At 54.7% G+C, this 20,929-nt stretch overlaps 1 protein-coding gene across 2 annotated transcripts; it reads left to right on the top strand.

Moving 5' to 3' along the window:
* Positions 1 to 1,736: 1,736 nt before the first annotated feature.
* On the top strand, positions 1,737 to 12,794 carry JUP (junction plakoglobin; the record flags this gene model as incomplete). 2 transcript variants are annotated; one of them, XM_084236207.1, is made up of 13 exons in its annotated part: positions 1,737 to 1,932; positions 3,581 to 3,840; positions 4,040 to 4,278; positions 5,034 to 5,235; positions 6,007 to 6,151; positions 6,277 to 6,380; positions 7,574 to 7,912; positions 9,442 to 9,597; positions 9,801 to 9,920; positions 11,084 to 11,234; positions 11,343 to 11,464; positions 12,345 to 12,384; positions 12,643 to 12,794. In XM_084236207.1, 13 exons carry the CDS (start codon positions 1,737 to 1,739, stop codon positions 12,792 to 12,794), a joined length of 2,226 nt encoding a protein of 741 aa, XP_084092333.1. The 2 variants fall into 2 exon arrangements, with proteins under 2 accessions (XP_084092333.1, XP_084092332.1); XM_084236206.1 differs by having other exon boundaries at positions 3,560 to 3,840.
* Between the last annotated feature and the right edge of the window lie 8,135 nt (positions 12,795 to 20,929).

Below are 20,929 nucleotides of genomic sequence, written 5' to 3'. Positions count from 1 at the left end.
CTGCCTCTGCCTGTTCCAGGTGCGCTGAGGGCAGGGGAGGAGCTGGGTGTCACCATAAAAGGCAGGAAAGCTGAGACCCAGTTATTCGTCATCCTCCTTGAGGGTGACACTTGGGCCATCACTGGGAAGACTTGATCTTTGTTCTTGGGGTGGGGCCAGGCTGTACCCGCCACCCTACCCTTATCCTCTCCAGGTCTCCCAGCAAAGCTGGGCAATGGGTTTGAGGTGTGGGGTGCTGCCCCGGCTCCTAGGGCCTGCTTGCTCTCTGAGGATGTGCAGGGGCCCAGACACTGGTGTCCCTCATGCCTGTGCCTGGCACATAGTAGGTGCTCAGTGCTTGTGGCCATGGCCGAGTAGCAGCACTGCCTCCCTGCAGTGGTGCTTGCTCACCTCCTGGCCTTGAGCTGGTCACTGCCCTTCAGGGGGCCCTCCCCTCTCCACAGAGATTTGGGGCTCTTGGGCTCAAGAAGAGCTGGGCCCCAGTCTGAAGCAGGGAGGTGAGCTCCCACTTGGGTCTGTGGTTCCCCTGACTTGGCAGTTGACCCCTTTCTCTATTGTGCCATCTCACCTGGGGTGGGGCCTCAATTTCCATGTCTGTGAGTGGGGGAACAGAGCATGTGCTTTGAACCCTGTTGGTGAGGGAGATGGCCTTGGAGGAAGGGCAGGTCCCCACTGAATCTCAGCTTCCTTGTCCTCCCTGGCGCCTCGCTCTGGGTGTCAACTGCCAAGTCAAGAGAACCACAGACCCAAGTGGGAGCTCACCTCCCTGATTCAGACTGGGGCCCGGCTCTTCTTGAGCCCAAAAGCCCTAAATCTCTGTAGAGAGGAGAGAGTCCCCTGAAGGGCAGTGACCAGCTCGAGGACAGGAGGTGAGCAAGCACCACTGTGGGGAGGCAGTGCTGCTACTCGGCCATGGCCACAAGCACTGAGCACCTACTATGTGCCAGTCACCTCTTGGGTCCTTCATAAATCTGGTCTCCTCACAACAACTTTTGAGGGAGGTGATGTTACCCCTTTTTACACCAGAGGACACTGAGGCTCAGCAAGGAGGTGAATTGCCCAGTAATAAACAGCTGTGATTTGAACCGGCTGGTGGAGCACAGAATTCTAGGAGCTAGGGTGTGGGGGGGAAGGGGCCAGCCAAGGTCTTAGGATCTGGGCCTTTGGGGCCACTTTGGATACTTCGCCATCTGCCGGTAAATGAGATCCTGGAGCCTCTGAGGGAGCCCAGGGAACCTTTAACTGCTCCCAGCAGACTCCCAGGCTCCCCAGAGAAACCTGTCTGACTGCTTCCCGGCCCCACCCAGTTCCCCGTCCAATACTGGTGCAGCTGCCTCACCTCTGCAGCCTTTCCCAGGGATCCCCAGCTGGTGGGGGTGTAGGACACCAGAGCTACAGGAGGCCCCATGTGCCTTCTGCTCTGGGAGTGTTGGCAGGGACAGCTAGGTGAGTGCAGGGCCAGGTTGGGGGTCACTGACCCTTTACTGCCCACCCTCCATGGGGGTTCACTCCACTGGGGCTGAGGTCAGAAATGCAAGCCTAGAACTTACACGCTGGGGCTCCACTGCTCCAGGGGACCCTTCTGCTCCCCACTTCCCAACACAGTTCACTGGGGCTCTTGGGGCTATGGTGGGGCACAGGGTACAAGGCAGGTAGGGATGGGTTGACGCTGGGTGCTGGGCCAGATGGTGGGGTGCCAGCTGATTGTTTGCTCCTCTGTGTCCCCAGCAGCCACCATGGAGGTGATGAACCTGATCGAACAACCCATTAAGGTGACTGAGTGGCAACAGACGTACACCTACGACTCGGGCATCCACTCGGGCGCCAACACCTGTGTGCCCTCGGTCTGCAGCAAGGGCGTCATGGAGGAGGATGAGGCCTGCGGGCGCCAATATACGCTCAAGAAGACCACAACTTACACCCAGAACCAAGGTTGGGGCCAGGGGACTTTTCCACAGGATATACCAGCCAAAAGCCAGGCCAGGCCCTAGAGGGAGGCCGATGTTAGGAGCTTGAAGCCTGAGGAAAGAGGTGCAGCTCCTGCTCTTAGAGACCCACCCAGCCTCGGAGGGGAGGAGTAACTCACACGCTTAGGGATCCAACCCACCTGAGGAAGCAACATAGCCACTGTAGATGCCACCATCGGGGGAGAGGCACATTTCCCTTCGTGAGCCTCTAGAATGGGTACACCTTGCCCTTGGGGTGCCACTACCTGGAGGAGGAGGCACAGTCCTTGCCTTCCAGGAACTCCAGTGTGATGAGGAGGCATTGCTGTGGCCCCCTAGGGGCCCAGGGACTGCAGTACAGACACAGTCCTTTGCTCTGGGAGCCTTAAGTTTGATGGGGAGGCAGAATTCCAGTCCCCAGGGGCCCCACAGTATGCTGGGGGAGGTACATCTTTTAAGCCTGAGGGCTCCTGGTGGGACAGGGAGTTGAGGCCAGCACTTAGAGTGACCCACCCCTTTCTCAGCCCAAGGTGGGGAGCCCCGCCAGCCCAGGGCGTCCGCTTCCCTGGGCAGAGGCATGTCCAGGTCCTGGGACTGGTGTCTGCAGATGCCTCCAGGGCCCTGAATGTTGGGAAAGGAGCAGGCTGGGGCACTCCAGCGCTCCGCCTCTGCACCCGGGGTTCCTCCCTGGCAGCGGGCGGAGGTCTTGGCTTGGCAGGGCCTGGCTTTGTGTTGGTGCTTACAAGTACAGCATCCAGGTGGGGAAGCCATGTGGCTGCCTCCGCCTTCTCAGCTAATTGGAGGGTGGAACCTCTGCCTCCTCTCCCAGGGGCATCGGACAGTTGCCAGGGCAGGGCTGCTGGGCAGCTTGGGCACCTATTTGTGGGATCTCTGGGCCCACCCAGGGGGTGGAACCTGGAGTCTGAGCTGAGAACCCGCCCTGCTTTCTGAAGCCTCAGTCCTGGCTTTCCCTCTGATCTGCAGTATGAGTCTGTTTGCCGGCCCATATAATGGGAGAGTTGCCTCCTGAGGGTATAATTAGAATCATGAGATTTCGGGGTTGAAAAGAAACCTACGTTGGCTCATCTGGCCCCACCTGATTGTTAGGGAGGGGCATAGAGTCGGGGTTTGGGCTCTGGAGTCAGGTTGTCTGAGTTCAGATTTGAACATGGCTTCTTAATAACCTCACTTCTAACCTCAGTTTTCCCATCTGTAAAATGGAGTTAATAATAGTACTTGCCTTGAAAGGTTGCAAGAGTAAATGAGTAAATGTAAGAAAAGCACTTAATATACTGCCAGGCATGTGATATGTACTCAACAATATTAGCTATTCCTGTCAATAATAATAATAATTGCTATCATTTTTCTAATGATATGTGAGCCCTTTCTTTTTAGGGCAATTCACAACAGTTAGCCAGGTCTCATATGAATTCCCTTTGATGGACAGAACAGGTGGTGTCCATTTTACAGATGACAGACCCAAGGCAGTGGTGTCCTTCCCAAGGTCCTAGGTTAGAGGTAGAACTATGAGGGTGTGCCAGGGCCTTGGTCCAGGTGAGCTGTCTGCAGCCTGCCCTGTCCCCAGTGTCCCTGACCCTATCTCTGCAGCTCAGACCCTGTCCATTTGTCCACAGGTGACCTAGAGTACCAGATGTCCTCAACAGCCAGAGCCAAGCGGGTGCGGGAGGCCATGTGTCCTGGCGTGACAGGCGAGGACTGCTCGCTGCTGCTGACCACCCAGGTGGACGGGCAGGCCACCAACCTGCAGCGGCTGGCCGAGCCATCCCAGCTGCTCAAGTCGGCCATTGTCCACCTCATCAACTACCAGGATGATGCTGAGCTGGCCACACGGGCCCTGCCTGAGCTCACCAAGTTGCTTAATGACGAGGACCCGGTGAGGGGCCTGGCCAGGCTGGGAACTGGGCGGGGAGGGGCAAGGTCTGGTGCCTGCCTAGGAGGGCCCTCCTTTGGGTGGAGGAGGCATTGACTCAGAGCCCCACCTGCAGGCAGAGTCTGGTCTGGGCCCCTGTGAGCTTTGTGGGAGGGTCTCCTGGCCCATCTGCTTACGCCTTCCCCTCCTCCTTGCCCCCCAGGTGGTAGTGACCAAGGCTGCCATGATCGTCAACCAGCTGTCGAAGAAGGAGGCGTCTCGACGGGCCCTGATGGGCTCGTCTCAGCTGGTGGCGGCTGTCGTGCGTACCATGCAGAACACCAGTGACCTGGACACGGCCCGCTGCACCACCAGCATCCTGCACAACCTCTCCCACCACCGCGAGGGGCTGCTCGCCATCTTCAAGTCTGGAGGCATCCCTGCCCTGGTCCGCATGCTCAGGTGCCCACTCCTGCTCACTGTGGGGGCTGGGACGCCCCTCACTTGGGCTTCCCCTGCTCTTCCCTGGACCTTCATGCAACATTTCTGAGCACCTACTATGTGCCATGTGTAGAACCATGCCCAGACCTGGGACCCAGCTGCTGTCATCCTAATGGGGGAGACAGGCATGTAAAGAGCAGGTTATCAGGGCATCTTCCCAGGCAAGGGTATGGATGTGTCTGCAATTGGTCTGATGAGCTCTGAGAAGCTGCTCACTATAATGGCAGAGGGTTAACAGACAAATGGAGTTTGGTCAGTATAGATGAAGGGAAGGGTATTCCTAGCAGAGGGAACAGCATATGCAAAGTCCTTTGCCACCTTTATCTTTCCCAGTCTTAGAATGTTGATGGGTCTCCATCCTCATCACCATATCAGGCTGTGAGTTCCCCAAGGTGGAGGAGATATAGAACCCTTGTAGGGCCTCTCTAGAATGAGGCCTTCCACATGGGAGTTACTCAGAAGAGACAGGTGTGGGAAAGACCTGCTATGCACTCAGCACTGGACTGGGAGCCCAGAAACAGGAGGAGACATGGTCCCAGTCAGGAGAGGCATCATGTACTCCATGCATAACAGTGGGGTTAGCGCAAGAAACCTTGAGAATTTAGCTAAGGGTATTTAGCATAGGGACATCAGGGAAGGCTTCCTGGGTGAGGTGGCCCAAGTTTATGTGAGGCTCTGGAATCCAACTCATACTAGCCCTCTGCCTGCCATTCCAGCTCTCCTGTGGAGTCGGTCCTGTTCTATGCCATCACCACTCTGCACAACCTACTGCTCTACCAGGAGGGCGCCAAGATGGCCGTGCGCCTGGCGGATGGGCTGCAGAAGATGGTGCCTCTGCTCAACAAGAACAACCCCAAGTTCCTGGCCATTACCACTGACTGCTTGCAGCTCCTGGCCTACGGCAACCAGGAGAGCAAAGTAGGCCCTCCCTGCCCTAACCAAAGTAGGCCCTCCCTGCCCTCCCTGCCCAAGACCCATAACCTCCCACTACATCACCTCCATCCAGCAAACTACCGCCTTAACTCTTTTTAGGTTAAGTATGTATATGTATACGCAGATAAACATATTTCATCATATAAATGAATGTTTTGAGGGTAAAGAAAAGGAAAAATATCCTCTGCATTCACTCTTACCTTAATGTTTTCCTCCACTGCTGTTCTGTGGGTATATTTGTACATGGTAGTCATAGCAAATGTACAACTTTACATCTTTTCTCTATAGGATATTAAAAAAATTTTTTTCACTATTATTCTCAAACCCACCCTTTACAATGGCAAATAACCTTTCATTAGGTGGAACACCCTGACTTTAGTCTGAGGGAGGGCATCTAGATGGGTCCCAGTTTCTTCCCTTTATAAAACAATGGCATAATCAATCTCTTGGGGCACACAGCTTTTCCCAAAGAGTGGAACATTTTTTTCATTGGTGGGGCTGAAGGTTTTTAGGCTTTTACCCAGATTGCTTTCCCAAAGGATTGTATTATTTACAGTCCCATCGGTGGTGATGTTTTTTGGTGCAGTTTCACCTCATCCTTGCCAGCATTGTGCATTACCTTTTTTTCAAATTTTTGACTTATTTAATAGTTACAAAAGTGGCTGAAGCTCAGGAATGAGAGCTCTGTCAGCTCACTCTCCCTTCCTTGTTTCTTGTCATATTCTGTCTCACACTCATCTTCTCTACTCCCCACAGCTGATCATACTGACCAATGGAGGCCCCCAGGCCCTTGTGCAGATCATGCGCAACTACAGTTATGAGAAGCTGCTTTGGACCACCAGCCGTGTGCTAAAGGTGCTCTCCGTGTGTCCGAGCAATAAACCTGCCATTGTGGAGGCCGGTGAGTATCATGGCCTGGGAGGGTGGCCCACTGGCCGGGAGAGCCAGGTTGGGGCTCTGTCTAATGGCCGGGCGTGGTCAGTCATGTTCCCCTATGGCTGACGTGACTCCCATATCCTGCCGCAGGTGGGATGCAGGCCTTGGGCAAACACCTCACAAGTAACAGCCCCCGCCTCGTGCAGAACTGCCTCTGGACCCTGCGCAACCTCTCGGACGTGGCCACCAAACAGGTGAGGGAGGCATTTGGGCCTGGGCCCACCTCTTCACTTGTCTCATCCTCTTGGCTCACTGTGTCCAGCCCCTGTCTGGGAGTCTGACGTCAGGAGCTGTGGGAGGCCTGACACCACTAAGTGTCTCCCCAAGTAGCTGAGGCTGAAGACGCTCATCTCTTTAGCTTACGACTCTAATCCCTATTAGGGGTCCAGGAAGGGGAAGGGATGAAGGGAGCTGATGCTTCTAAACTGGGTTCTGGTGGTACCAGACCCTGGGCGGGGAACAGTATTATACATGGAGACAATTTGGAGGCCTCCAAGCCTAAAATCAATGTAAGGAAAAATGCCCTTTCAGGACCTGTCACCTGGTCCCTTCTAGCCTGACTGCCATCCCAAGAGTTCCGCTCTCCACCATCAATAGGCTGTTTTTTGAGCACCTTTCACTGGCTGCCTGGACTCCGCTAGGCACTATGGGATATTGGCTCCTTTACCCCTTTCAATACCTGTGGGATCCCATTGGTTAGATGAAGAAACAGAGGTTCGGGACGTTAAGTAATAGCCTTTGGCCCCAGCTAGTAAATGGCAGAGCAGGGATTTGAACCCAAGACTGTCTGTCCCCCTAGTCTGGGGTCCTTCTCTTCCACAACAAGGCCCATGTGGCTCCCCTTGGGAGAAGTGAGTCTTCTGGTTTAGGATGTTTACTGCAGTGGCTTTTGACCACTGAGGGGGCTGCAATGGAGGCCTGGAAAGCTGAGCAGCTGGTAAAATTGGGTCAGCAGTGCCACTGAAGTGTGTGGTCTCCTCAACAATTTCCATCTAGCCTGGAGGTCTCCCTGTCCTGAATTTTTGGGCCTGGGGCTCTGGGTCTGATGACAGTAGGGAGAAAGTAGGGGTGGAGCTTGGACAGGCTGGGGTTCAGATCTGGCTGTGGGTCTGTGGGCAAACCCTTCGGCATCTCTGAGCCTTAGTGGCTCCAGGGCATAGTCCTACCCTTTTGCGGGGTGTTGGCAGGATCACGGGGTGTCGGCAGGATCACGGGGTGTTGGCAGGATCACAGGGTTGAAGATGTTAGGCATAAGCAAGCAGGGTCGACTACATATCAGCTGGGTGGGCGTGGGACCCGCTGGGCCTTCCTGCTCTCTGCAGACATACCTGGGAAGACTTCTGAGGGTGGGGAATCTCCCTCACCGTCCCCTCTCTCCCCTCCCCAGGAGGGCCTGGAGAGTGTGCTGAAGATTCTGGTGAACCAGCTGAGTGTGGACGATGTCAACGTCCTCACCTGTGCCACGGGCACACTGTCCAACCTGACATGCAACAATAGCAAGAACAAGACGCTGGTGACGCAAAACAGCGGCGTGGAGGCGCTCATCCACGCCATCCTGCGCGCAGGTGACAAGGACGACATCACCGAGCCCGCTGTCTGCGCCCTGCGCCACCTTACCAGCCGCCACCCCGAGGCCGAGATGGCCCAGAACTCCGTGCGCCTCAACTACGGCATCCCGGCCATCGTCAAGCTGCTTAACCAGCCCAACCAGTGGCCGCTGGTCAAGGTACCCGCGTACCCCGGGCCCAGGATTAAGTGCAGGCCACGCTGCTGGGAAAAGGGCTCTGAAATGCAGCGGCTCCAGTAGGAATGAAGTTTATTCCTCGCTCCTCGGATGGCATCGCTGCTCTCAGACCCATGAACGTGGTCCGTGGCCCGGGCCTCCTGAAAGCAGACAGTGCTTCTCCACACAGCCATCCGAGCGGCCTCTTTCTGTCGCAGGCTCTGGTGGTGGCCTGGGGTGGGCCAGGGAGTTGGTGTTTCTGCCAAGTCCCGAGGAGGCCGCTGGCCCAGGGGCACACTCCTGATGTGTCTGGCATGCATGGTTGGGTTGTGCCAGCCCCATTGGTACCTTCCAGTCCCGGAAATGTTGAGAGGGAGGGAGGATGAAGCTGTTGCTTCAGCTGATGCCCCGGAACTTGGTCATTTGGCCCCATCTGATGCTGGGAGGCTGGCAGGTGTGCATGGGCTGTGCAGCCTGCTGAGCCCTGGGAGGGACATTGCAAGACAAGCGTGAGAGGATGGTGGGGCCCCTTAGTGACTGCCATAGGGAGCCGAGTATGAAGCGATGAAGACTTCTACTCAGGAGGCTGCCGGGGAGAGGCTGCTGGCATTGGCTAAATACTAGGCAATTTTTTTTAAGATTTATTTATACATACAAGAATGGGGGTACAGGCCAGAGATGCGGGGGTGAGAGGATTCACCAGAGACAGAGTGGGGACCAGAACAGGCAGAGTGACTGAAATACACTGCTGAGGGGAGCAGCGGGTGAGTCAGGAGAGGTCTGCTGTGACATGTAGGTGGCTCCCTGGCTGGGGATGAACTCGTGCCTCAGTGGCTGTGGACAGCTTCATAGGTTGCGTCTCAACTCCTTGCGCCACCAGGGAGGCCCCACTAGGCAATTTAACAGTATAGATAAGAATGAGTCTAAGTGAGGGCATCCCCTGCTGGCGCAGGCTGTTGAGCGCCGCGCTGTGAAGCTGTCCTCAGCCTCTGCAGCACTGGTTCGATCCCGGCCAGCTGGGGAGGGTCCCATATGGTGCGGCAGACCTCTCCTGCCTCCCCCGCTGCTCCCCTCAGCAGTGTATTTCATCAGTCTGCCTGTTCTGTTCCCCGCTCTGTCTCTGGTGAATCCTCTCATCCGCCAGCACATCTGGCCTGTACCCCAGTTCTTGTATAAAATAAATAAATATTTAAAAAATATTTTAAAAAAATTTAAAAAAAACGAGAAAAAAAGGGCAGTGTGAGATACCCCATAGACCCCCACCTTTAACTTGATCCCATCTGCAAGTCAGAGGTGGGGGGAGGTTGGTTGGTGGAATGTTCTGGAAGGAGGTGTCCTTTTAGCAGGAGCTGTTAGACAGGAGGACCCAGTGGACTAAGGGACATGGCTAGGGTGGTCTCGTTTCTGCAGCTCTTGCAGCATGTCTGGCCTAGAGCAAGCGAGATGACAGGTGAAGGAAGAGATGATGCTGGGAGATTGGGATCCTGCAAATGCCCAAGAAATGCCCCTGACCATGTCCCTTGTTTTGCCAGGCAACCATCGGCCTGATTAGGAACCTGGCCCTGTGCCCAGCCAACCATGCCCCACTGCAGGAGGCAGCGGTCATTCCCCGCCTCGTCCAGCTGCTGGTCAAGGCCCACCAGGATGCCCAGCGTCACGTGGCTGCAGGCACGCAGCAGCCCTACACGGTGAGTGATCTGGTGATGCTGTGAACACAGGGGGCAGGGTGTGCATGGGAATGTATGTGCGTGAGTGTGTATGCGGGGAGGTGAGTTGCAATGGAAGCCAACTCCCAGGACCAGTGGGGATTTGTAAGAATTTCTTGGGGGTGGGGAGTGTGGCCGTCTCCAAGGGCGCCCTTTCATCGCGCTCCGTTGCCCCCCTCGTGCAGGACGGTGTGAGAATGGAGGAGATTGTGGAGGGCTGCACCGGGGCCCTGCACATCCTCGCGCGGGATCCCATGAACCGCATGGAGATCTTCCGGCTCAACACCATCCCCCTGTTCGTGCAGGTGAGTCTGGGATAGGTGGCCTGACAGGACCCGCCGCCCCTGCTTATCCCCATCGCTGAAAGGGGAGGTGGGCAGCCAGGTGTCAGGGGATGTAGTCAGGTATCAAGAGGTACGTAGAGGGGTTCAGAGAAGATGCCCACATCAGAGGCGACCACTTCACAATGCCTATGTGGGGTTGGCTTTCCAAGCTCAAAGGCAAGGGATAAGGCCCCAACCTTTTTTAATTTTATTTATGCATAGAAGAACTAGGGTCTAGGCCAGAGGGGGTATGGGGGGGAGTGAGATGATTCACCAGAGACAGAGTGGGGAGCAGAACAGGCAGATTGACTGAAATACACTGCTGAGGGGAGCAACGGGCGAGTCAGGAGAGGTCTGCTATGCCATGTGGGTCAGCTCCCTGGCTGGGGTTCGAATTTGTGCTGCAGTGGCTGCAGGTAGCTTCATAGTGCTGAGACTTAGCCCCTTGCGCCACCAGGGAGGCCCCGTTGTTTTGCTTTTAAACATTCTCTTTTTCTCTTAAATATCAATATGAACTCAAAAATTTTTTAGGAAAAGTTTTTCTTTTTCTTTTTTTAATAATATAGAAAATGGGGCCACCCTGTTGTCCTAGGGGTTAAGTCTCAGCGCTATCACCGCCACGGCCTGAGCCCAATCCCCTGCCAGGGAGCTACCCACATGGCGCAGCAGACCTCTCCTGTCTCGCCTACTGCTCCCTTCAGCAGATCTGTATTTCAGCAGATCTGCCTGTTCTGCTCCCCACTCTGTCTCTGCTGAATCCTCTCACTTCCTGCCTCTCTGGCCTGCACCCCAGCTCTTCTGTGCATAAAAACAAATAAATCTTAAAAAAAAAAAAAAATATAGGAAAATGCCTTATGCTACAACGTCAGGTGAAAAAACCAGGAATCAAGAAATTTGCCTGTAATTTGAACTGGGATAATAAAGATCCAGTGGAAACGTGCCAGTGTGTTCACAGAGGCTGGGTGTGCTGGGGTATTGTGCTGGTTATCTTTTCCTTCTATTTAAGCTTTTCTTAGACTCTGTGCATTTTCTATTCTGAGCCTGGGTTAACTTCAGTAAAGGGAGGGAGAGGTGGGCAGTTCCGTGAGGTGTGTTGCCCGCCCCCCCTTATACTCACCTCCACCACCGCCCACCCCTGCCCCCAGCTCCTGTACTCATCTGTGGAGAACATCCAGCGTGTGGCAGCCGGAGTGCTGTGCGAGCTGGCCCAGGACAAGGAGGCCGCCGACGCCATTGACGCCGAGGGGGCCTCGGCCCCACTCATGGAGCTGCTGCACTCCCACAACGAGGGCACCGGTGAGGGGCTGTGCTGTGGCTCGGGGAGTGGGAGGAGGCTGGGCCCTCTTCCCCCATCCAGGGAGGAGGCAGGCGCCTGACTTGACCTTGCCTTTGTTCTCTGCTCAGCCACCTACGCTGCTGCCGTCTTGTTCCGTGTCTCTGAGGACAAGAACCCAGATTACCGAAAGCGTGTGTCTGTGGAGCTCACCAACTCCCTCTTCAAGCATGACCCTGCTGCCTGGGAGGCTGTGAGTATCCCGGGCTGGGCTGCACGGTGCGGGTGTGCAAGTTGCATACTGCGCAAGGATAGTGCTTCAGGGATGCTTCTACCATGCTGTCAACATCATAGATCTTTATTTTATGTTATAAAGGATTTTTTTTGGTAGTTTTTTTCTTTAAAGGTATTTCATTTATTTATTTTTGTGTAGAAGAACTGGGTGGGGTGCAGGCCAGAGGAGTGGGGGCTGAGAGGATTCACCAGAGACAGAGTGGGGAGCAGAACAGGCAGACTGACAAAATACACTGTTGAGGGGAGCAGCGGGTGAGACAGGAGAGGTCTGCTGTGCCATGTGGGTCAGCTCCCTGCCTAGGGATCGACCTCAGGCCATTGTGGTGACAGCACTGAGACTTAACCCCTAGGCCACCAGTGAGGCCCTAGATCTTTATTTTATTATCAGAGCACTTGTGACAGTTCTCTGCTGAAGTAGTAGCTTGAACTATCTACCTATCGAAATGGCAATTTTATTTTATCCAAACTAATACAAAGGACTTGAGGCAGGTGCGCCTTTTCTAACACACACAAGAAGCTGCATGGGCTAGCAGCCGCCCTGATCCTGGGGGTGAAGAGGGGCAGATCTGAGCCTCTCTTGAGGCCTCTCCCCTCCATTCCTGCCCTGAGATGCTCAGTTCTGTGGATGCCCCAAGCTTGGTGTGAGACCCTCCACCCTGGGAAGGTGCCTGAGGACTGGAGATTCTCAGGGCGCTTTAAAACCCCATTTTGCGGCATTCCTCCCTCTGTGCCTTCAAGAGGTCTCCACTTTTCTCCTGGCCTCCTTTCTAGAAGTGTCTCTACTACCCCCCAAGCCCAGAGTCCACACCTACAACGCTTCTCTCTGCCTCCTTCCTTAGGCCCAGAGCATGATCCCCATCAACGAGCCCTATGCGGATGGTAAGTGTGTGCAGAGATCCTCAGGATCCCCAGAGAGCAGGTTGGGAGCTGGGGGGTGGAAAGGGGCGTGGGGTGTGAGCGTGTCCCCAGCGCCCATGGGCCATGGCAGCCCCCCGGAGCAGCCGCATGTACTCCTCCATGCCCTTTCTGTGAGAGCTCGGGAAGGGGATGGGGCCACCGGAGGTAGGCAGTGGAGGTGGCTGAGGGCTGTCCCGGAGTGGTCTGCAGACCCTGGACAGACCACCTTCTGCTCCCCAGACATGGACGCCACCTACCGCCCCATGTACTCAAGCGACGTGCCCCTGGACCCCATGGAGATGCACATGGACATGGACGGGGACTACCCCATTGACACCTACAGCGACGGGCTCAGGCCCCCCTTCGCCGCCGCGGACCACATGCTGGCCTAGCTGGCTGAGCAGCACACGCCCTCCCCGCTTGGTGGCCTCCTCAGGCCTGCTGGCTGCTGAGACACACGCTTTCCCTTCCCCAGAACCTCCTTCTCGCAGAGGCCCTCTCATGTCTCCACTAAAACCTTGCCTCCTTTTTTGGGGGAGCAAGTGTGGGACCTTTTGCTGTTGGGCTCCCTCAAGGCAGGCTTGCCTCGGCCTGCCTGACCCTGTGACCTGGGCTGGGGGCCGGGCGGGTCCTGCCCTTCCTGTGGGTAGTGGAACAGAGCAGCACCCAGGGGACTCGGGGGTGCCCTGCCCCCTGTGTCTTCCCCCCTAGGTGCACCCTTCTTCTGAGAGGCTCTCATGTAGGCCGTGGGGTGAGTCAGAAAGTGCCTGAGCCAGGGGTGCAGGGCCGAGACTTCCTGCTGAAGCCTGCGCCTGCAGGGGTCTTCCTCGGGGTTTCTTGGGATGGCGACCTGCCCCTGCTTTTCTGTTCTGGACTGTGGGTCTAAAGATACACACCCCTCACCTCTAGGCCCTTCGCCACCCACACCAACCCCCTAATCATCCGGGGTGCCGGGGCCCCACGAGGGTTTGTTTCCTTCTCTTCGTCTGACGTTCTCACTGAACTCCACCTGAACAACTGTCCTGCGCCCCGGGGTTTCTGAGACCCAGGTTTAAGACCAAACCCCTGAAGTCCAGAACTTCTCTTGAAAAGTTCAGGGACCTTCCCGGAGACGGGGTGGAGACACCGGGAGCCAGTCCCCGCTCCAGGACCCTGCCCGCTTCTCTCCGGGGCGATGAGTCACTGGCTTTGACCCCTCCAGGGGAGCTCTGGGAACAGCTCCCCCGCACCCCTGCCACCTAGCTGACCTAGCTGACCCCTGAGAAGTGCTCTTGGCTGACCCCTCTGGTGTGCGGTGAGGGGCTCTGTCTTCTTCCTGTTTCAAACTCCCCCCACTGCCTCCTGCTTTGAGGGTGGGGGCTGGGGGAGGTCCCAGCGGAGAGTTTTATTATTACTGCTTTATGTTTTTGGTTATTGGTTTTTTGTATAGACCAAAGCAAAGAAAATAAAAATAACACACAGATCCAAAGGAGGCTGTTGAGATGGGGTGGATGGGGAGACATGAGGTGCCTGATGCCCACCTGGTACGTGGGGAAGACTCTTGGAGAGGGGAGTCCAAGAGAAAGGAGCATTTGAGAAGCTGAGCTGACAGTCCAGTGCGCACTTGTAGGGCTCCAACTTGGAAGCTTAGGAGCTGGAGGGGTGATGTGATGACTGGGGCTGAGCACCCCCTTCGGCACCAGGGCACTTAGTTGCATGGGTCTTTACTTCAGCAGGCAGCCTCCTTGCCCTGCTCCCGGCCACCTCAATGCACATTGGGGGGGGGGTTTCTCTTGGGCTTTGTGCTCCTGGAGTCCAGGCCCTCTCGCCTGGATGCCTTCACCTGCTCACCCATTGGGATCTGGCTCTGACCTCTGCAGGAACACGTCCTCTGTGCCACCACCACCACCACCCCCCACCCGACCCCACAGCCAGGCTGGGCCTGTGCTCCTTCATCTCTGCCCCATAATGCCCTGTGCATGGCTGTCATTTCACCCAACACATTGGTGCAACTGTCAGTTTATATAATGATCCACCCACATGTGTCTCCAAATTCTTTCTGGGGCGGACTAGTTACAGCACACCTCCCCAGCCTGGTTTGCCTGTGGCACCTGTGCCAGCTCACCAGCCTGGGCCCATCTTCTGCACTTCGTTGGGGCTGGGGCAGTGGAGGGAGACCACGGCCTGGTTCTCCGTGATCAGCAGCACTGGGATGGACGTGGTGCTGGGGGCAGGACGGGGAGCCCACGAGGGCATCACTGTCTGGAGGTCAGGATGAGGGACCTGGGAGAAGGGAGGGGACGGGATGGGCTTTTCAGACATCAGAGGTCTTTTAACAATACATTCTGTTCAGGGCATGTCTCGGCTCTGGCTGCTATAAGAAAATACCATAGTCTGGGGGCTTAAACAATAGGCATTCATTGCTCAGTTTTGGAGGCTGGAAGTCCAAGATCATGCTGCCAGCAGATTCTGGCCTGGTGAGCTCCCACTCCTGGGCTGGTGGGTAGGTGCTTCTCGTGTGCGCTCTTGTGGTCTTCCCACACCTTATTGCTGGAGAGAGCGCTCTCCTGCTGAGGTCCCTAATTCCGTCATGTGGTCCCACCTTCATGGCCACCTCTGAACCGAATTACCTTGCAAAACCCTAGCCTCCAAATACCATAATATTGGGGGATAGGACTTTAGCACATGAATTTGGGGGACATTCAGTCCATAATAGGGCACTGGAAAGAAACACTCAACTGAATGATTCGAGAATTTGGTAAGGGGACAACTTACAAAGGTGTGGGCGGGTGTAGGAGTCAGCAAGGGAGAAGACAGGTCCCTGGGCCTCTGGTGGGAAGGGGTGGAGTGCTTTTGGGGGACAAGACCGTGTGGATGAGGCTCCTGACAAGGGCAGTCCCCTCTCTCCACCAGGGAGCTGTTGGTCAAACCCAAGCAAACCAGAATGTCGTCCATGTAGCCCATTCATGGTGACTTCCACTGCCCAGAGCAAAATGGAGAGATCTGGAAAGATCAGTGAAAGATAACCTGGCACACTCTTCCCTCCACCTTCCCAAAGGAAGATTTGAGACACCTTATAAGAAAGAATTGCTTCCTCAAGCCTCATAATAGGCAATGAGGACAAAAGAAAGGAAGGGGCAGCAAAATACCCATGTTATGATTTAATAGTGCCCATGACTGAATGCTATGTTATATTCTGAGCTTCCTGGCAGCCTGGTCAAAAAGGGAAATAATGCAAATCGGTCATTTTTTGTTTTTTAATCTGTTAGACTTTTTTTTTTTTTTTTAAAAAAAGATTTATTTATTTATGCCTACAAGAGCTGGGGTACAGGCCAGAGATGCGAGTTGGGGGAATGTGTGTGTGTGAGAGAGGATTCACCAGAGACAGAGTTGGGAACAGACAGGCAGACTGACTGAAATACACTGCTGAGGGTGTTAGGGAGAAATGATGTCCTGAGTTAATCCTATACAGGCTTTGTGGACTCCACTCCCACTCCAGACTAAAGCCATCAAGACATTGGGAAAGACAAATCCCATCACCACCAAAGGGAAGGTGGCTGGGACCTGAGGGTGGAGTTAAGCAGCCAGGTTGGGTATAAAAACCAAACACATGGGCCTTAGGGGGGCTCGCTGTCGCTCTCCTCCTGGCTTCACGGCTCCTGGCTTGCAGCCAGCACTCAGAGCGAGCGACATTTGGGATTCCTGATCATTTGGGATTCCTGATCGGTGGATCGGGTAGGACTCATTTAAAACTTTGTCTCCCACTTTTCTCCCTGAGCTGTACATTTCCTCATTTCCCCTCCCCTTGTAAATAAACCTTTTATTAAGCTTTCGCGTGTGCCTGCAGTAGAGCACTGATAAGTCCTTTTAAGTGCGCGGGTGAGGACCCACAGTCAGGCACCCCGTTTTGTATCGTGGTTGCTCTACAACATGGGGAGCAGCGGGTGAGACAGGAGAGGTCTGCTTTGCCATGTGTATTTCCCCCTGGCCAGCCGGGGATCAAACTCATGCTGCAGAGGCTGCGGATTGCTTCATGGAGCGGTGCTTAACCCCTTGCACCACCAGGGAGGCCCCCTGTTAGACTTCTTTATTTATTTATTTTTTTTTTAAGATTTATGTATTTATTTGTATTTATTTGTATTATGTATTTATTTATGCTTGTATTTGTACAAGCACTGGGTACAGTCAGAAGCGCGGGAGGGTGAGAGTATTCACCAGAGCCAGAGCGGGGAACAGAGCAGGCAGAAGGACCGAAGTACACTGCTGAGGGGAGCAGCGGGCGGCAGGAGAGGTCTGCGCGCCATGTGGGACCCTCCTCCGGTGGCCGGGGAGCAGCCGGGGATCGAACCGGCGCCGCAGAGGCTGCAGGCAGCCTCCCAACCCAGCGCTCAACTGCTGCGCCACCGGGGAGGCCCCTGTTAGACTTCTTTAATAAAAAAAATTCTTTATGTCATCATTTTAAGCAAAAAAGCGGGCTACAAACTACATATTTCCTGATTTTACTCATAGGCAAGATAAAGAGTAAACAAACCAAATAAAAACCCTTAGATTTTGACAACAGAATGGTGGTTACCAGAGGGGAGGGAAGAGGGGTAAGGGTGGGGGGCAGGTAGAGGGTTCAGATGATTGGTGGTGGAGGGTAGTCGACCTTCGGTGGCAGCTGTGATGCGCTACATTACAGTTATCAAGTTGCGAAGCTGTATACTGTTTACTTCTCTGAACCTCAGTGTGCTCCTGTGTGAAATGGGGTAATGCCTGCTTTGCCTACTCAGGGTGAAGACGACGTGAGAAAGTGATTCTAGGCAGGAAGACTGGGAAAGGGCAAAGGCTTTTTTCCAGAAGGGCTTTACCTTTTTGTTTTCCAGAAGGGCCATCCACCCCAGAGTCATATCTGGACCTTCGCTGGCAACAACCACATGACCATCCCATCCCTTGTTGCAAGGGATGCTGGGAAGTTCACAATAGTTTAGCAGCACACATTGCCCCCTTGACAAACACAAGGGTTTTGAATGAAAGGAAGGCAGGGGCCATGGGGTAGGACCCCAGTCATGTCTGGCAAGCCTGGGAATGAGTCTCAGGGACTGACCTCTTCCTTTTTAGTGGACTTGGTGGGGGAGGCTGCAGGAGAACTGTTTGGGTTTCCGGCAAAGAAGGTGACTGAGTAAGTGACCAGTAGGGGGACAGGGATGCAAGCTTCAATATCAGGCAGGCTTGATGGAGCAGCCACACCCCAGGCCTCTCCACCCAGAAGAATGTCTCTGCTACCCACCACTGTCAACATTTCTTTCTTAGTAGCTGATCAACCAGAAACTGCTTTTATTATTACTTTTTAAAGATTTATTTATTTATGCATACAAGAACTGGGGTACAGGCCAGAGGTGTGAGGGTAAGAAGATTCACCAGAGAAGATTCACCAGAGTGCGGAGCAGAACAGGCAGAGTGACTGAAATACACTGCTGAGGGGAGCAGCCGGTGAGCCAGGAGAGGACTGCTGTGCCATGTGGGTAGCTCCCTGGGCGGGGATTGGGGTTGAACTCAGACTGCATAGTGTGATAGCGCTGAGATTTAACCCCTGGGCCACCAGGGAGGCCTTACTTCACTTTTGAGGCCAAAGTTCAAGTTACCTGCCCAGGCAGGCTAGTATTCTCAGTCTTACTGTCAAGCACAGCAGTGGTTACCATTTGCTGCGTGCACACACCCCCCACCCCCAGGCGTTAAATGCTTTACTGCATACTTTCACTTTTAACCGACCCCCCCCCCCAGTCCCTGAGGCTCTTTCTGTGGGCTGCCCTCCCCCAGGGGACTTTTTCCAGGTTAGGCCATGACTGTGGCCTGAGTGCTGCCCAAGTCCGGGAGCAGAGTGGCTATGCCCAGCTCTGGGGAGAGTGTGCCTGGCATCATAGCCTGGGACGTCTCCAGTGCCCTCCTGCACTCTTTGGTCTGGCAGGGGTCAGAGGATGTGCATTTCTAGGGAGGGCAGGGGGCTGGGTCCCTGCTTTACTGACTCTAGGGTCTGAACAGAAGTGGGTGGGAGGGGCACAATTTGGAAGGACACACTAAAGAGGTGCCCACGGGTCTCCTGGACATGTTGGGTCGTGGCAGACATCCATTAGCCAGGCCATACTAGCAGAGCGACTGGGGGTCTGAGCCTTGGATTTCCCATCTGTAAAATGGAGTCACCATCCTTACTCTGCCTTCTTTGTGGGGGGCTGACCCTGCATGAGCTGGGATGAGGGAGCTGGCATGAAGTGTGTGGGGTGGTACTGCCCTCTGGTGGCTGCAGCTAGACTTGCCAGGTGCAAACCCTCATAGGATGTGGTCAGTTGGAAGCCTGCGGGGAATCCCCTTCATCTATTCCATCCCACTTCCTCCTCCTTCTTCTTCTTTTTTAATATTTATTTATTTATGCATACAAGATCTGGGGTGTAATCCAGAGGTGCAGTGGGTGAGAGGACCCAACAGAGAGAGTGGGGAGCAGAACAGGCACACGTACTGAAATACACTGCTGAGGGGAGCAGCGGGCCCGTGAGACGGAAGAGGTCTGCTGTGCCACGTGGGTCAGCTCCCTGTGCGGCCAACTCATGCAGCAGTGGCTGTGGATAGCCCAATAGCACTGTCTTTATTTAACGCCTGCACCACCAGGGAGGTCCAAACACTTCCTTCTTCTCCGCACACTTCCCAGGAGCCTCAGTGCGGCTTCCTCATGGGGAGGGATAGCTCAGTCCAGCAAACATCTGTCCAGCAGGGGCCTCCCTGTGTTGCAAGGGTTAAGATTCAACCTATGAAGATATCCGCAGCCACTGCAGTACGAGTTCAATCCCCAGCCAGGGAGCTACCCACATGGCGCAGCAGACCTCTCCTGACTCACCCGCTGCTCCCCTCAGCAGTGTATTTCAGTCGATCTGCCTGTTCTGCTCCCCACTCTGTCTCTGGTGAATCCTCTCACCCCTCCCCCACCTCGGGCCTGTACCCCAGTTCTTGTATGCATAAATAAATAAATCTTTTTTTAAAAAATCTGTTCAGGGCCTCCCCTGGTGGTGCGGCGGTTGAGCGCTGGATTGTGAGGCTGCCCTCAGCCTCTGCAGCGCCAGTTCGATTTCTGGCCACTGGCAAGGGTCCCACAAAAAAAAAAATCTGTCCAGCAGGAACTGAGAAGCCCCTGCTGCATGTGCCCTTCTGTACTTGGAGGCTGGTGGGGAGTCCCTTGACAGAGCGGCAGTCTCGAGAAGTCAGGCGGTGCTAATGCCGGTACTCTCCCACCTCACTGTCCACAGCAAGCTCTGAGAAGGGTTGGGTCCCCTTCAAACTTTTTGCAGAGCCCCCTGCATCCTTCCTCCCTGCATCCTTTTCCTCCACAGCTCTAGTCATATCTAATATACTTCTTTATTATCTGTAGCTCCTAAATGTCTTATGCGCCCTAAAAGTCTTTCCCTGTCTTGTTCATTGATCTGTCCTCAACATCGGTCACAGGTCTGCCACAGGTACTTAAAGGTTTGTTGAATGAATGAGTGAGAGATGATCAGGGGCATGAGGAGTTTTGACAAAAGAAGAAACTAAGCCAACAATTTTTTTTTAAAGATTTATTTATTTATTTTATACAAGAACTGGGGGACAGGCCAGATGCGTGGAAGGGCGAGAGGATTCACCAGAGACAGAGCCGGGAACAGAACAGGCAGACTGACTGAAATACACTGCTGAGGGGAGCAGCGGGCGAGATAGGAGAGGTCTGCCGCGCCATGTGGGACCCTCACTGGCTGGCCGGGATCGATCAGGCGCTGCAGAGGCTGCGGACAGCTTCATAGTGAGGTGCTCAACCTCCTATGCCACCAGGGGAGGCCCTAAGCCAACAAATATTAAGGTCAGCAAACATCATAACCATAAAAAAGGCAGCAAGTGAAAAGCCGAAGGGGGTGGTTATGGATCTTGGATGTCCCTTCTTTTTATCCACAACCTCTTACATGTGCCATCTGGGCAGAAGTGCCCTGGGGTCTGAAGGGGAGAGGGGAAGAGGGAGGAGGGTGGGGTGGGCTAGGGCTGCGAGGGGTGTGTGAGTTGGCAGCGGAACCGTTTCCTCTTTCCCTATCAATGAGGAGGCTGGATTTGGAGCCAATATCAGAGAAACAACACGCTTAGAGAAGACGGCCCCTTAGAAGAACAGGTGAATGCCCACAGGGTTCCCAGGGATGAAGGGATCTGGGAGGGGAGGGGGGTGAATTGGCACCAGGTGTTACCCACTGATCAGAAATGAGAAACACTGGCTCCTGTGGAGAGAAAGAAGCTGCTACTTGAGGCCAGTGGGCAGGCCTGGGCTGTGAAGCCGAGGGGGGGAGGTGTGATAGGAAATCCTGCTCCTTAACAATTGCTCCTCTTCCATGCCACACCTTTGCATTTTTCTCACTCATACCTCCACCTTTGTTGCAGAGAATGCTCCACGCTCTAATGCTCTCACTTGTTTTCAGGTTTCGCTGCCTCCCCTTTAAGACCTGAACTCCAGAAAGGAGGGATCTAGCTTTTGGTTGCCTGCTCTAGAGGGAGAGTCTGGCACAGT

Source organism: Talpa europaea (genome assembly GCF_964194135.1).
Source record: "Talpa europaea genome assembly, chromosome: 7".
Taxonomy (NCBI): domain Eukaryota; kingdom Metazoa; phylum Chordata; class Mammalia; order Eulipotyphla; family Talpidae; genus Talpa; species Talpa europaea.
The sequence above is the reverse complement of the archived record's forward strand: the minus strand, read 5'-3'. Positions and strand labels throughout refer to the sequence as shown.